The following is a 12707-nucleotide window of genomic DNA, read 5'->3' on the forward strand; positions in this document are numbered from 1 at the left end:
ACCTGCCCTAAACAGGAAGGACATCTGCTACAGTCTTCTCTTTTGCAGTGAGTTTTTTTTGCCTGCCTTAGACTATGAGCTAATGGTTTGGGAATTTGCATCACTTAGAACAGAATAATGAAGCTGTTGTAGATTTGAGTGACTTGATTAATGTCTCTCTCTCTGAACTATATGTTCCGTGAAAATGTTGACTTTGGTTGGCTCACTGCTCTGCCCCAGGACCCAGCAACATGTCCAGCAAATTACAGGCATTCAAGAAATACTCTTTCAGTAAAAGCAATGAAATGATTTCTGAGACTCAGAATAACACACCCAGCTTCCCATAGCATTCAAAATATTTCCTTCTTTCCCATCAGACGTTATCATTGTAAGTGATAGAAAGTACAAGGCGGCTCTTTCCTCTGGGTCTTCACACCTGTGCAGGAGTTGAAGAAGATAATTACCTCTTTGGGATTTCGAGGTCTCTGGTACGCCAGTGCTGAATACCTTGCAGAGGGAAAGGGTAAAGTTTTGACAATGAATTATTTCTAAAACGGGCATTTTTCACGTCCCCTCTGAAAAGATGCAAATAGGGGCCTGAAGGGAAGATTCCCTGCAAATCGTGGTGAATGCCACGTAGACCCTGACCTTGTTCTGCACCTGAGATGCTTTTCCGACAAAGTAGCACACAGTGGCTGTTTTTCCAGTAAACTCCGTTTTCTCATTGACTTCTGTTATTATCTCAAGAAATGTTTGGCCCAGAAAAAAACTGTCCTCAACACAGAAAAATCACATTTTAAAGAGCATTCAGCTTTTGCTGGTGTGTAGCTTAAGTACATTTAATTCTCTCCTGCCAGAGGAATTAATCAAATGGACAATTGATCCGTACAACCTCTGCGCATTCATTAAAAGCACCACTGCATTACAGTACATCCAACTGATTCTGCCTATTTCTTTGGAATTTCCTACTGCCTGGATGGGACTTGAATGTATAAGTAGGTACAATGGCTCAGCCATTGTCACAGGACTTTGGCGGAAGTCTAAGTTGAAGGACTAAATGAAGGTATCAATTCAGGCTGGACGAGCGCCATTCTCATAGGTTGACTCTTGACCTTCAGATGATCTCCTGCCCCTTTGCATCCCTCCCTCACCTTCACACCCCTTCTTCAGCCCAGTACTCTAAGTGCTGTTTTAATCCACTGCTTATCAATTCTGAGCACCTTTTAATTTCTAAGGAACTACTGCAAGTGGGTGAGATATAATCGATGCAAGAGTCTCTGGGGTGATTTGCTGGCTACACTTTCTTTTTAAGGTTTTTTTTTTTTTTAATTGAAGCATAGTTGATTTACAGTGTTGCATTAGTTTCAGGTATACACCATAATGATTCAGTGTTTGTGTAGCTTGTTCTCCATTTAAAGTTATTACAGAATAGTGGTTATAGTCCCTGTGCTGTAAGTTACATCTTGTATCTCATTTATTTTATACACAGTAGTAGCTACTTCAGTCCCCTTGTCCCATCCTGTCTCTCTCTCCAACATTCTCCCAATAGATAACCACTACTAGTTTGTTCTCTGTATCTGAGTCTGATTCTGTTTTGTTATATTGATTCATTTTATTTTTTGGGATTTCACATATAAGTGAAAACATACCAGTATGTGTCTTTCTTTGTCTGCTTACTTCACTAAGTGTGATACCCTCCAGGACCATCCACGTTGTTGCAGATACCCTCCAGGACCATCCACGTTGTTGCAAGTGGCAAAATCTCATTATTTTAAAAGCTTTTTGCACAGCTAAGGAAACCATCAACGAAACAAAAACACAGCCTATTTACTGGAAAAAGATATTTGCTAAGTACATGTCCGATAAGGGGTTAATGTCCAAAATATATAAACTAGCTCGTAAAACTCAATATCAAAAAAAATCTGATTTTAAAATGAGCAGAAGCTTTTAATAAAATTTTTTTTTCCAAAGAAGACATATAAATGGGCAACAGGCATCAAAAGATGCTCATCTTCATGGAAATGCGAATCAAACCACAATGAGATGTCATCTCACACCTTTGAGAAGGGCTGTCATCAAAAATACCACAAATAGGACATTCCCGTTGTGACATAGCAGAAACAAATCTGACTAGTATCCATGAGGATTCGGGTTCGATCCCTGGCCTTGCTCAGTAGGTTGGGAATCCTGTGCGGCCGTGAACTATGGTGTAGATCGGAGACGCAGCTCGGATCTGGAGTTGCTGTGGCTGTGGCTGTGGCGTAGGCTGGCAGCCGTAGTAACTTCCATGTGCCACAGGTGCAGCACCTCCCCCCAAAAAAAGAGCACAAATAATACATGTTGGCAAGGATGTTGAGAAAATGGAACCCTAGTTCACTGTTGGTGGGAATGTAAACTGATGTAGTCACTGTGGAAAACAGTATGACGTTCCTCCAAAATTAAAAATAGAACTACCATATGACCCAGATGTCCTTAAATTTTTATCTGATATTTTTAGTGAAAAACTTAGTCGTCTATGAACAAAGAAAATAAAAGTCACTTACATAACTATTGTATAATATTCAGTCTGTTTTCTTCTCAGGCAGATTTTGAAAAAGTGAAATTGCAATCATGTGCTGTATATAAAATATCAATTTTTCAATGTTACATTATATCATGTGCTCATTAACCATTTGTATGTCTTTTTTTTTTTTTTTGCTTTTTAGGGCCACACCTGAGGCATGTGGGAGGTTCCCAGGCTAGAGGTCAAATCAGGGCTGTAGCCGCTGGCCACAGCCACTCCAGATCCGAGCCATGTCTGCGACCTACACCACAGCTCCTGGCAACGCTGGATCCTTGACTTGTTGAGCAAGGCCAGGGATTGAACCCACGACCTTATGGTTTCTAGTCGGATTCTTTTCCACTGCACCACGATGGGAACACCCTTGTATGTCTTCTTTGGCATAGTTTGACTTTGTTATCTGGTCTATTTTTTGTCCTCTTTTTTGAGTTCTAAGACTTTTTTGTATATTCTGGATATATTGTGTATGTGTTTGTAAGTATTTTATTCCAGCCTATTTCTTCATTTTTTATTTCTTAATGGCATCTTTTAAAGTGCAAAAGTTTTTAGTTTCTTTTTATTTATTTATTTGATGGCCACACTCTCGTGGCACATGGAAGTTCCTGGACCAGGGACTGAATCCAAACCACAGCTGCAACCTACAGCGCTGCTGCAGCAACACCCAGATCCTTTAACCCACTGTGCCAGGTGGGGATCGAACCCTCCCCGCCACAGCAACTCAAGCTCCTGCAGTCAGATTCTCAAAACCATTACACCACAGCAGGAACTCCAAAAGTTCTTGGCTTTGATAAGGTCCAGTTTGTCAGTTTTTTTCTTTTATGGACCATGCTTTTGGTGTTGTAACTAAGAAATCTTTGCTTAATTTCATTATATCTTTAACTTTCTTTTTACTTGCATATAGGAGAAAATTGGTTTTTATGAATTTATCTCCTCTTTTGCCCATCCATTGCCCTGTATTAAAAATTCTAAGAATTTTGCTCTTGATTCTCTTTCTTCTAAGTCACTTCTAGAGTTTCTCATTATGTTTGAACCATACACATACTCTGAAGCATCATTAAACTACTCAAGTTTAGTGACTAGGCGTGTGTGATTTTCGGTGGATGGTGTGCCAGTCATTGCTCTCAGTTCTTCCTGTCACGTTCTGAGAAAGACCAACTCATACAGGCAGAGATGAGCACTAGGTGACAAAGGACCTCATAAGCACAGGGGGCAAGGGAGATCTTAGAACTGGAGGGGTTTACGCGGATTTCAAATAATTTTCAATTTTTTAAATATTAAAATAATACAAAAGGGACAGATTTGTTCTCGTTTGATGCTAAGGACATTCTTCTTCTATTGGTACTGTTTCTTATGTTGAGCTGGGAACCTGTCAAAAGCCCTGGGTCTTTTTCCTGTGACCTGCCAACTAACCACATTGCCCCCATTCTGTGTACATGCAAGTGCTTCGAAGATTCATTTGCATTTGTTCTTCTTCAGTTTCATTTTCAGTTGTTAAAATTATTTAGAATTTTGGCCTGTCTTCTATCTAATCAATTACTTCTTAATTCAAATTATCTATAGATATATTGAACATCAGGGGGGTCTGTGTCCTGGGGCTGCCACTGGAGGTCCCCCTCCAGGTAGATATTGTTGTACTCATGCTCATGCCTCAGTGATGGTGGTTGAACCATGTGGTAGGTGATATTCTAAGGATGATTCCCCAATGACCTTTTCCCTCGGATCACCTCCTTTTCTTTGAGTATGGGTGAGAACTATAGATAGAATGATATCATTCACGTGATTATATTTTGCTTTATGGCAAAAAGGTAATTATTCAGGTGACTGAGTATGATAACCATGTGAGCCCTTAAAAGTAGAGCTTACTCCTGGCTGCGGGCAGAAGGGGAGATCAGAGAGGCTTAAAGCATGAGAAGAAGTGAACATACCATTGCTGAGTTTGAGTATGGAGGGAGCCATAGATTCCAGCCCCAGCCCCACCGAGGACCCCAGTCCTACAACTGGTAGAACTTAATTCAGCCAAGAACTCAAACGAGCTTGGAAGGAGATTCTTCCCTGGGGGTTCCAGATAAGAGTCCAGCCACCTGATGTCTTGATTTTGGCCCTATGAGGCCCCCAGTAGAGGAGCCACCTGCTCTTGTGACATACGGAAGTGAGATACCCAATGAGTGCTGTTTTGAGCCAACAGGACATGAACACAAACCAACTGTGATTTCACCCACTCCAGGATTAGCCAGAGCACATTTCTGGAATAGCCACCGTCCATTTATAGCTGAAATCAAGATACAGTGCCTTTGATATTTTCTTTAATCTGCCAGCTGAATGACTGTATCAAAAAAGGAAAGCTATATTTCATATATTTATTACCTTAAAAAATAATACCTGGAAAGAGGATCAGCTTTCTACTTTCCAAGGCACTTTCATATCTCTTGTCTCATCTTGTCCTCACAAGAGCCTGGAGGGTCAGATAAGAACAAAGCATTATAGACATCATTTGCCGGAAGAAAGCAAAACTGACTTCAGCTCAATATTAGGAAGACCTTTCAAACAATTCAACCTGACCTGTGGTGGAAGAGGCTGGCTTCTAAAATACTAAGCTATGCCTTGCTAGATGAACAGGCTGCGTGATCGTATTTGAAGGATTTAGTGGGAGACAGCCTGGCCTGTTTAAAGAGCCAAGCCTCAGGAGTTTCTTCTAACACTAAAGATTCTGTGTTCCCCACAAGCAGCAAATTAAATGGATCCATATTCACGTTGAAGTTGGTTAAGGCAGGGGCTCTTTTTTAAAGGGCTCCTTACCATTTTCACAATTGCAGTTTGGGTTTTTGGGTTTTTTTTATTTGTTTGCTTGTTTTGTCTTTTGTCTTCTTAGAGCCCGAGGCATATGGAGGTTCCCAGGCTAGGGGTCGAATCGGAACTGTAGCCTGGCCTGCGCCATAGCCACACAGCAACTCGGGATCCAAGCCGCCTCTTTGACCTGCACCTTAGCTCACAGCAATGCCAGATCCTTAAGCCACTGAGCGAGGCCAGGATTGAACCCACATCCTCATGGATACTAGTCAGGTTTCTTAACCACTGAGCCATGATGGGAACTGCTGCAGTTGTTTTTACACCAGCAGATTTATCTAAATTCCTTTGTAGAAAGAAAATCCTGTGTGCTGGGCCCCAGTGACACTTTTTTAACGCACCAAAGTTTATTAACCTGCCTGAGTTTCCCAAACACTTTATAGTGAGTCTTGCTCCTGAACCTTTGCCTTAAACCATCATAGCATGATCTGCCCCCTCACTAGGAAACAGAGCAGATTGAAGCAGCTGGCTTGGATGTTTATGGAGACGAACTCTCTAACAAGATCACCGGTGGAATCTTAGAGGAGAAGCGTGTGCCCCAAAGGACTAGGACTTCCTCCTGGCTCAGTGGACCCAGAAAAATGGCAGCCCACCTCCCCCACCCCCCAGAAGAGGGGAAAATTGTTTCTTTATTGTCTTTGTTTTTTTCTCATGTCCCAAACTAAATCGACACTGTCCCTGCCTTAGTTATTAGAACTCCTTAAACAACCTACTCTCCCTCCCTGAACCTCAGTCTATCCACCTATAAGTTAAGGGGACTGGATGAGTTGATCTTGAAAATTCTTTCCAGCTTGGAGTTCTGTTATTATGGGCAGATAGGCATATGAATGTGTGAGTGTGTATGTATTTTGGCATTTCCTCCCCGAGTGCTTCTTCTGGTGATAATCAGAATCTTAGTAGATGCTCAAAAAGAGATTGACACCCAGTTACGAGTATTTTGGGGGGAGATTCTTGATTTTTCTGTGAGAATTCTATTTTTGTGAAATCTTCTGCTTCTGAACTCCTGGATTCCTTGAGAGCCCTGCTGCTGCTGCTGCAGAAAGCAGAGGTCTGGACTTGTCCATCAGCTGGCAGAGGAGGCCGTCATGGGACAGAAAGAGGGCGGGAGAGAGAGTGGGGAGGAGAGTTGGCTGGTGGGCCAGGATACCTCCAGTCCAGGCAGCTGCCTTTCCTGCTCAGGGGGACAGGGCTGCAGCCAGCCCTCCAAGTTCTGGAAGTAGCCTGAGGCTGGCAGAGATAGAAGGCCTTGGGCCCATCTGCAGCCAGAACACAGCACAGGAGGGCAGGGATGGTTAAGGCTGCACACGAAACTCTGGAGCTCTAGTTGCCAGTGTTGGGGAGAAGCACTGCCATATGGTAAAGGTGATCGAGCAAGGGGAGATGAGACCTCACTTTTCACCGTAACCCTGACTCACCTCACCTTGTGGCCCACATAACAAATCAGCAACTCTGATGGGAGCTCAGTCCATAGGGAAAAGTGACGCAGCTGCGTGAGCCCAGCTCACCAGGGTTAAACGCAGCCAGCCCCTGCCCTGACCCCCACTGCGCAGGAAAACTCCGGGCAGGATAATAATGCCACCTACTTTTCCTCTCTGCCTGGGGAAATTGCCTTCCTGGGTTTCATTTTCAAAGGCTGAAAGAGATATGGGAATTTCACACTAAATTAAAGGAAAATTCAGAAACTCTGTCTTTTCAAAATAATTTGGTTGTACTGGAAAAGCAGTCACCAGCTGGCATGCTCAGAGTTTCCGGTCAACTGTAGACATCAGATTCAGAACCAAAGAGCATTCATTTCAAAGGCCCCCTCAGACAGCCCCTCCCTGCAAGTTGAGAGCCTCTAGGTTGACTTCCTAGGTATTAAAAAGAGTGATGGCATATTTTAAAAAGCTTTGTTGAGGTCTAACTTACACGTCTCAAAGTTCCCCCATTGCGAGTGTACAAATCAGTGGTTTTTGGTAAGGTCATAGGCTGTGCCGCCATGACCACAGTCTAGTTTGAGAACACTGCCTTCACCCTGCCCGCAGGCAGGCCTCATTCTCACCTCCCTTCCTTAGCAGCCCCTCATCTGCTGTCTACTTCTGTGGTTTTTGGACATTTCATAAATAAAATGATAAGGGATCTTTTGCATCTGACTTCCTTCACTTAAGGTAGTATTTTTAAGGGTCATCCATTACTTTGTTAAGTGGTATTCCATTGCATAGATATATCACATTTTGTTTCTCCATTCACTGTTGATGGACATTTGGGTTATTGCTAGTTTCTTAGTGTTGTGAGTATTGCCGCTTTGAACATTCCTGCATAAGTCTCTCTGTGAACATATATTCATATTTCCCTTGGGTCAGTTCCTAGAAGGGGAGTTGTTGAATCATATGATAGGCCTTACTCTTTAATAAACTGTGCACCTGTCTTCCAAAGTAGCTGAACCCTTTAACACTGCCGCCAGCACGGACTGCGGTTTCCACTTGCTTCCGTATCCTCACCTTCACTTGTTACTGTCTGTCCTTGTGATCACAGCCATCCTAGTGGGTGTGTTGTGGTATCTCACTGTGGAGCTAATGTGCATTTCCCTAATGACTCATGATTTTGAGTATCAATTTCCATGGGCTTATTACCCAAAGGCACATTTCAAACTAAATGGAAATATAAGCCATTTTTTAAAAAGTACCAGAAACTGATACTGAAAACTGATTTTATTTTTTTGTCCTTAGTACAAAAATAGTCACCAGAGGATTAACTAGATTGTGTGATTGATCCATTCGTTCATGAATTTATTTGTCTCATAAGTATTTATGAAGGGACTACCTATGTGCCTGGAGTCGTGCCCATGTCTGGAGATGAATCGATGACTCGGGCCTTGTCCCCCCCTTGGTGTACTCGTGGAGACATGTACGGAAGAGGTGTAGGACACACACTGTTGGAGGTCATAGTGCAGCGGGAGCGCTCGCCTGCCTGCTCGCCCCAATGCAGGGGGGTCTGGGAATACTTATGGGTGAAATCATGAAAAATGAACTCCAAGGGGTTAGTAGCCATCAGCTAAGCAAAGATGGAGAAGGAACATGATCCAGGTAGATGGGCAGTGTGGGGAGCCGGGGGGTGGGGAAAGAGAGAGGGACAGGCAGAGTCCCACTCTGTCTGGGCATCTTAGTCGGTTCAGGCAGCTCTAACAAAATTCCAAAGCCGAGGTTGCTTAATAAACAACAAATTCATTTCGCACGGTATGACTGGGAGGCTGGTACTGAACCCAAGTGGGGCTGCTCACTGCTGGAAAGGCCAATTTGCGGGGGGACACACATGTTCATACCATAGCACTTAGCAAGTGAAAATAGCTCTTCGTGAATGGACTTAATAATGCTGAGGCCGGGGGGGACAATGAGAAATGAGCTGGAGAAGTAAGGGGGGCAGGATAAGGAAGGGCCTCGCAGGGAGCCCCTGGTGCCCTTCAAGGACAGAGCATCATGATCCGATGCGCCTTTAAAAAGTGCCCCCTACAGCACAGAGGGCAACAGAGTGGGGCGTGCTGGGCCTCACGCGACAGAAGCTGTGTCAGGCCTCTCATGGCCTTAATCCTCAGCTCCACCTCACTAGGACCCGGCAGGGCCAGAGCTATCTGGGGGCTCCCCTGCGGCCCTGAGGATGACCTCTGTCTTCCTGTGCTTGGCAGGTGCTACATCACCCTCACTCAGTCTCTGCACCTGACCATGAGTGGGGCTCCATCAGGACCTGCAGGCACAGGCAAGACGGAGACCACCAAGGACCTGGGCCGCGCGCTGGGCGTCATGGTCTACGTGTTTAACTGTTCGGAGCAGATGGACTATAAGGTACGGGCCCACCTTCGGGGGGTTAGAAGCTGGGCAGCAGCCAACTACTGGCCAACTACTTTAGTCACGCCTCCCAGGCCCAGTTCAGAGGCCAGCCAAGGAGGCCTCTGCTCCTTCACAAGAGCTGGAGGGCCCTTTTGCCCTGGAGCTTGTTGTCCTCCCTCTAAACCTCAGCGCCATGGAATCCGCATCCACCGATGAGCTTTGCGACCATAGATGGGGGACTTCACCTCTCGGGTCTTCTTTTGTCACGTGTAAAATGAAGAAGCTGAGAATATATGCAAAGTCCTGCATTCATTGTTTGACCCAGAACCACAGAAAGGCTCATAAGTGGCTGATGTAAAAATCTTCACCAAAAAATCATAGATGTGCTCTTCTGTAAAAGTGGGCATTTCCCCAGGATTTCTACAAGGCACCATATTCTGCAAGGGCAGGTTTGACTTCTGAAGACAGACTAGATTAGCCTCTGTTCTTAGCAAGAGATAAAAAAGACAAGCGCAAGGCTAATGTTCTTCATTCGGGCGCTCATCATTTCTACATTTTTGTTGGTTTTGGTTTTTTTCTTTACTTTTTAGGGCTGTACCCTCGGCCTATGGAGGTTCCCTGGCTAGGGGTCCAATGGGAGCTACAGCTGCTGGCCTACACCACAGCCACAGCAACGCCAGATCCGAGCCGTGTCTGTGACCTACACCACAGCTCATGGCAGTACCGGATCCTTGACCCACTGAGCGAGGCCAGAGATCAAACCCGCAACCTCATGGTTCCTCGTCGGATTCCTTTCTGCTGCGCCACAATGTGAACTCCCATTTCTACATTTTTAAGTGTATTTCAGGTTCTGTGTCATACAGAAAGGCAAGAGGAACAAGAGGCCCATTAGCTAGGAATATTCTGCTCACAGATAGACCTTATAGAGATTATTTTCTTTAAAAAGCATAGTAACAGATTGTCTCACTGTCTCTTTATTTTTATTTATTTTTTAGGTTTTTTAGGGTTTTATTCCTTATTTTATTTTGCTTTGTATATATTTTTGTAAACTGTCTTAAATCCCTTTGGAAAGTAGGATGGCATGTAAGTAAATTTAGAGCGGAAAAAAATAAAATAATTGCCGTGAATAGATCAAATAGTATATGTATAAATCATGCAATATATTGATTGCAAAATAAGTTTTGAAAGATAACATTTGCAGTTACCACATATAGAACTCTTTAAATAAGATTATAATTTTAGGAGTTCCCGTTGTGGCGCAGTGGTTAACGAATCCGACTAGGAACCATGAGGTTGCGGGTTCGGTCCCTGCCCTTGCTCAGTGGGTTAACGATCCGGCGTTGCCGTGAGCTGTGGTGTAGGTTGCAGACGCGGCTCGGATCCAGCGTTGCTGTGGCTCTGGTGTAGGCCGGTGGCTGCAGCTCCGATTCAACCCCTAGCCTGGGAACCTCCATATGCCGAGGGAGCGGCCCAAGAAATAGCAACAACAACAACAACAACAACAACAACAAAGACAAAAAAAAAAAAAGATTATAATTTTAATAATATCTCTTATATATAAAATTTTGCTTGCAGAGTTGCAGAATCCTGTAGCACCATGTTTTTTTCATGGAAAGCAAACAAAATGAGGAATGAGACCCAAAACAGCTGTCCTCCCATAGTTTACACACTATATTTTGCTTTTCTTGAGGAACACATAAAGATAATGTTTCTTTTTAAGTGAGGCTGGAAGAAGAAAGAAATTTTTTTCCCCTTTAAAGAAACAGGCTAAACTTTGAGGATTATTTTAAGTTTCTAGATTCTATATTGCTGAATGACTCATTGCTGAAGTAAGTATAGTCTCCCAAGAGTAACATTCTGGATGACACACTCATTTAGATGCAGAAGGTCTGGGGTATTGATTGAAGAAAATCAGCCAGTTTTCTTCAAAGTCATGCCTATCATGGGAGACAGTAAGAGATGAGTTGGCCCCATGCCCAGAGGTCACTAAGGTCATTTTACCCAATCCTTTCTAAAATCTTATTACTGAACCCTGACACCACCAACTCCTCTAAGAGTACAGGATGAGAAGAGTTGGTCCTTAATTTGATCTGTGCAGAGCTGCTGTCAGGTGAGTCTAGTCCAGACACAGATCAGAGGAAGGACAGTAGGTGTACCAGACATCCTTTGTAACCAGGTAGCTTCACCAGGCAGCTTGTAAACCTCATCTTCCCCTTGTTGTCCAGCTATTCAGAATTATTTTTATCTCAAAGTACACTCCAGCAATCAAGTTTATTGAGCAGCACCATTGCTCAGCATGCGTTGTGCATTGTGAGAGGGTATCAAAGATAGATAGACAGACAGAGAGACAGACAGGTAGACAGAGAGACAGACAGGTAGATAGACAGACAGACAGGTAGATAGACAGACAGACAGACAGGTAGATAGACAGATAGGCAGACAGATAGACAGAGTGAATGAGTATAACCCAGTCCATTTGGAGAGACGATGAGAACGACATATAAAATATTTAGGAGAGACAGCAAACAGCCTGACCCTGAGTGCTAATGTGTGTTTTACAAACTAATCCCTGGAATACTCAGAGCAGGGGGAGAGCCGCCCAGTGTGCTGGTCAGAAAAGACATCGTAGAAGAGGTGAGACCTGAGGTTGAGTAAGCGCCAAACAGGGCGTGTGACCTTTTAACACAGCCCAACCTTCTAAGAGGTCAGTTTCAAAAACAGGACTGAGTTCTATGTGCAATTGATGTGCTTTCTGTGTTCCCTGTTCTGACTTGGCCCTGAACCCTCTTCAAGGGTTTGGCTGGGACAGGAGAGGAAAGAATGAGGGTCAGAAAGAGTCAACCAGCATCACTCAGAGCAGCACATTCTGTGTAGCGTCTCCAGGGAACAGGCTAGAAACAAACATGGAACCACAGCCGGGTCCATTTCAGGTGGATCAGGGAACAGGGCAAGATAGGGGATGGGCTTGACCAAGGGGGAAGGACACAAAGCCACCAGGAGGCTCTGACCTCGGGGTGCCGGGTCACAGAGACCCAGCAGGCTGCAGAACAGATGCAGAAGCATGAGGAAAACAGTCTTTAAGGACGACCCCGTGGGCAGCCAGATGCAGGGACACAGGGCCTGGAAGGTAGGGACATTTTGGGGAGAAGCTGGATGGTGGGGTAGCAGAAACAGAAAAGAACTAGAGGCAGAAGCAATTAAATGATACTTGGTGAATGTGGACAGGGGCTGGGGGTGAAACAGGGAGGAGTAAAGACGAGAGCTTGGGCCATGGCTAGGCCCTTCACAATCCCTTCCGCCTCGGGAGTCCTACCAGGAGGCGGTGGGTAACCGGGTGGACATGAGAACTGTGTGGAGACTTGGGGAAAGGGAAAGTTACTGCTGTTAGCGCTGGTTGGAAACCCATCAAACTGGCCACTTTCTCTGGAAAGTGGTTGCAGTTTTTGTGCTGAGGCGTTCTTTATGTTATAGCAGCAGTACCTTCTCCCCTGACCTCAATTTGCTAAAACATCAAATGACTG

The 12707-nt window shown here is 44.4% G+C and overlaps 1 protein-coding gene across 4 annotated transcripts in view; it reads left to right on the forward strand.

Annotated features, from left to right (window-relative positions):
• The window catches only part of DNAH9 (dynein axonemal heavy chain 9), a 317109-nt gene that overhangs the window by 97246 nt on the left and 207156 nt on the right, over window positions 1–12707 (forward strand). For all 4 annotated transcript variants that reach the window (XM_047757317.1, XM_047757315.1, XM_047757318.1 and 1 more), the window contains exon 27: window positions 9045–9201. In XM_047757317.1, coding sequence (XP_047613273.1) covers window positions 9045–9201 — 157 coding nt within the window. The remainder of the gene's footprint in view (window positions 1–9044; window positions 9202–12707) is intronic.

Source organism: Phacochoerus africanus, chromosome 14 (genome assembly GCF_016906955.1).
Source record: "Phacochoerus africanus isolate WHEZ1 chromosome 14, ROS_Pafr_v1, whole genome shotgun sequence".
Lineage (NCBI taxonomy): Eukaryota > Metazoa > Chordata > Mammalia > Artiodactyla > Suidae > Phacochoerus > Phacochoerus africanus.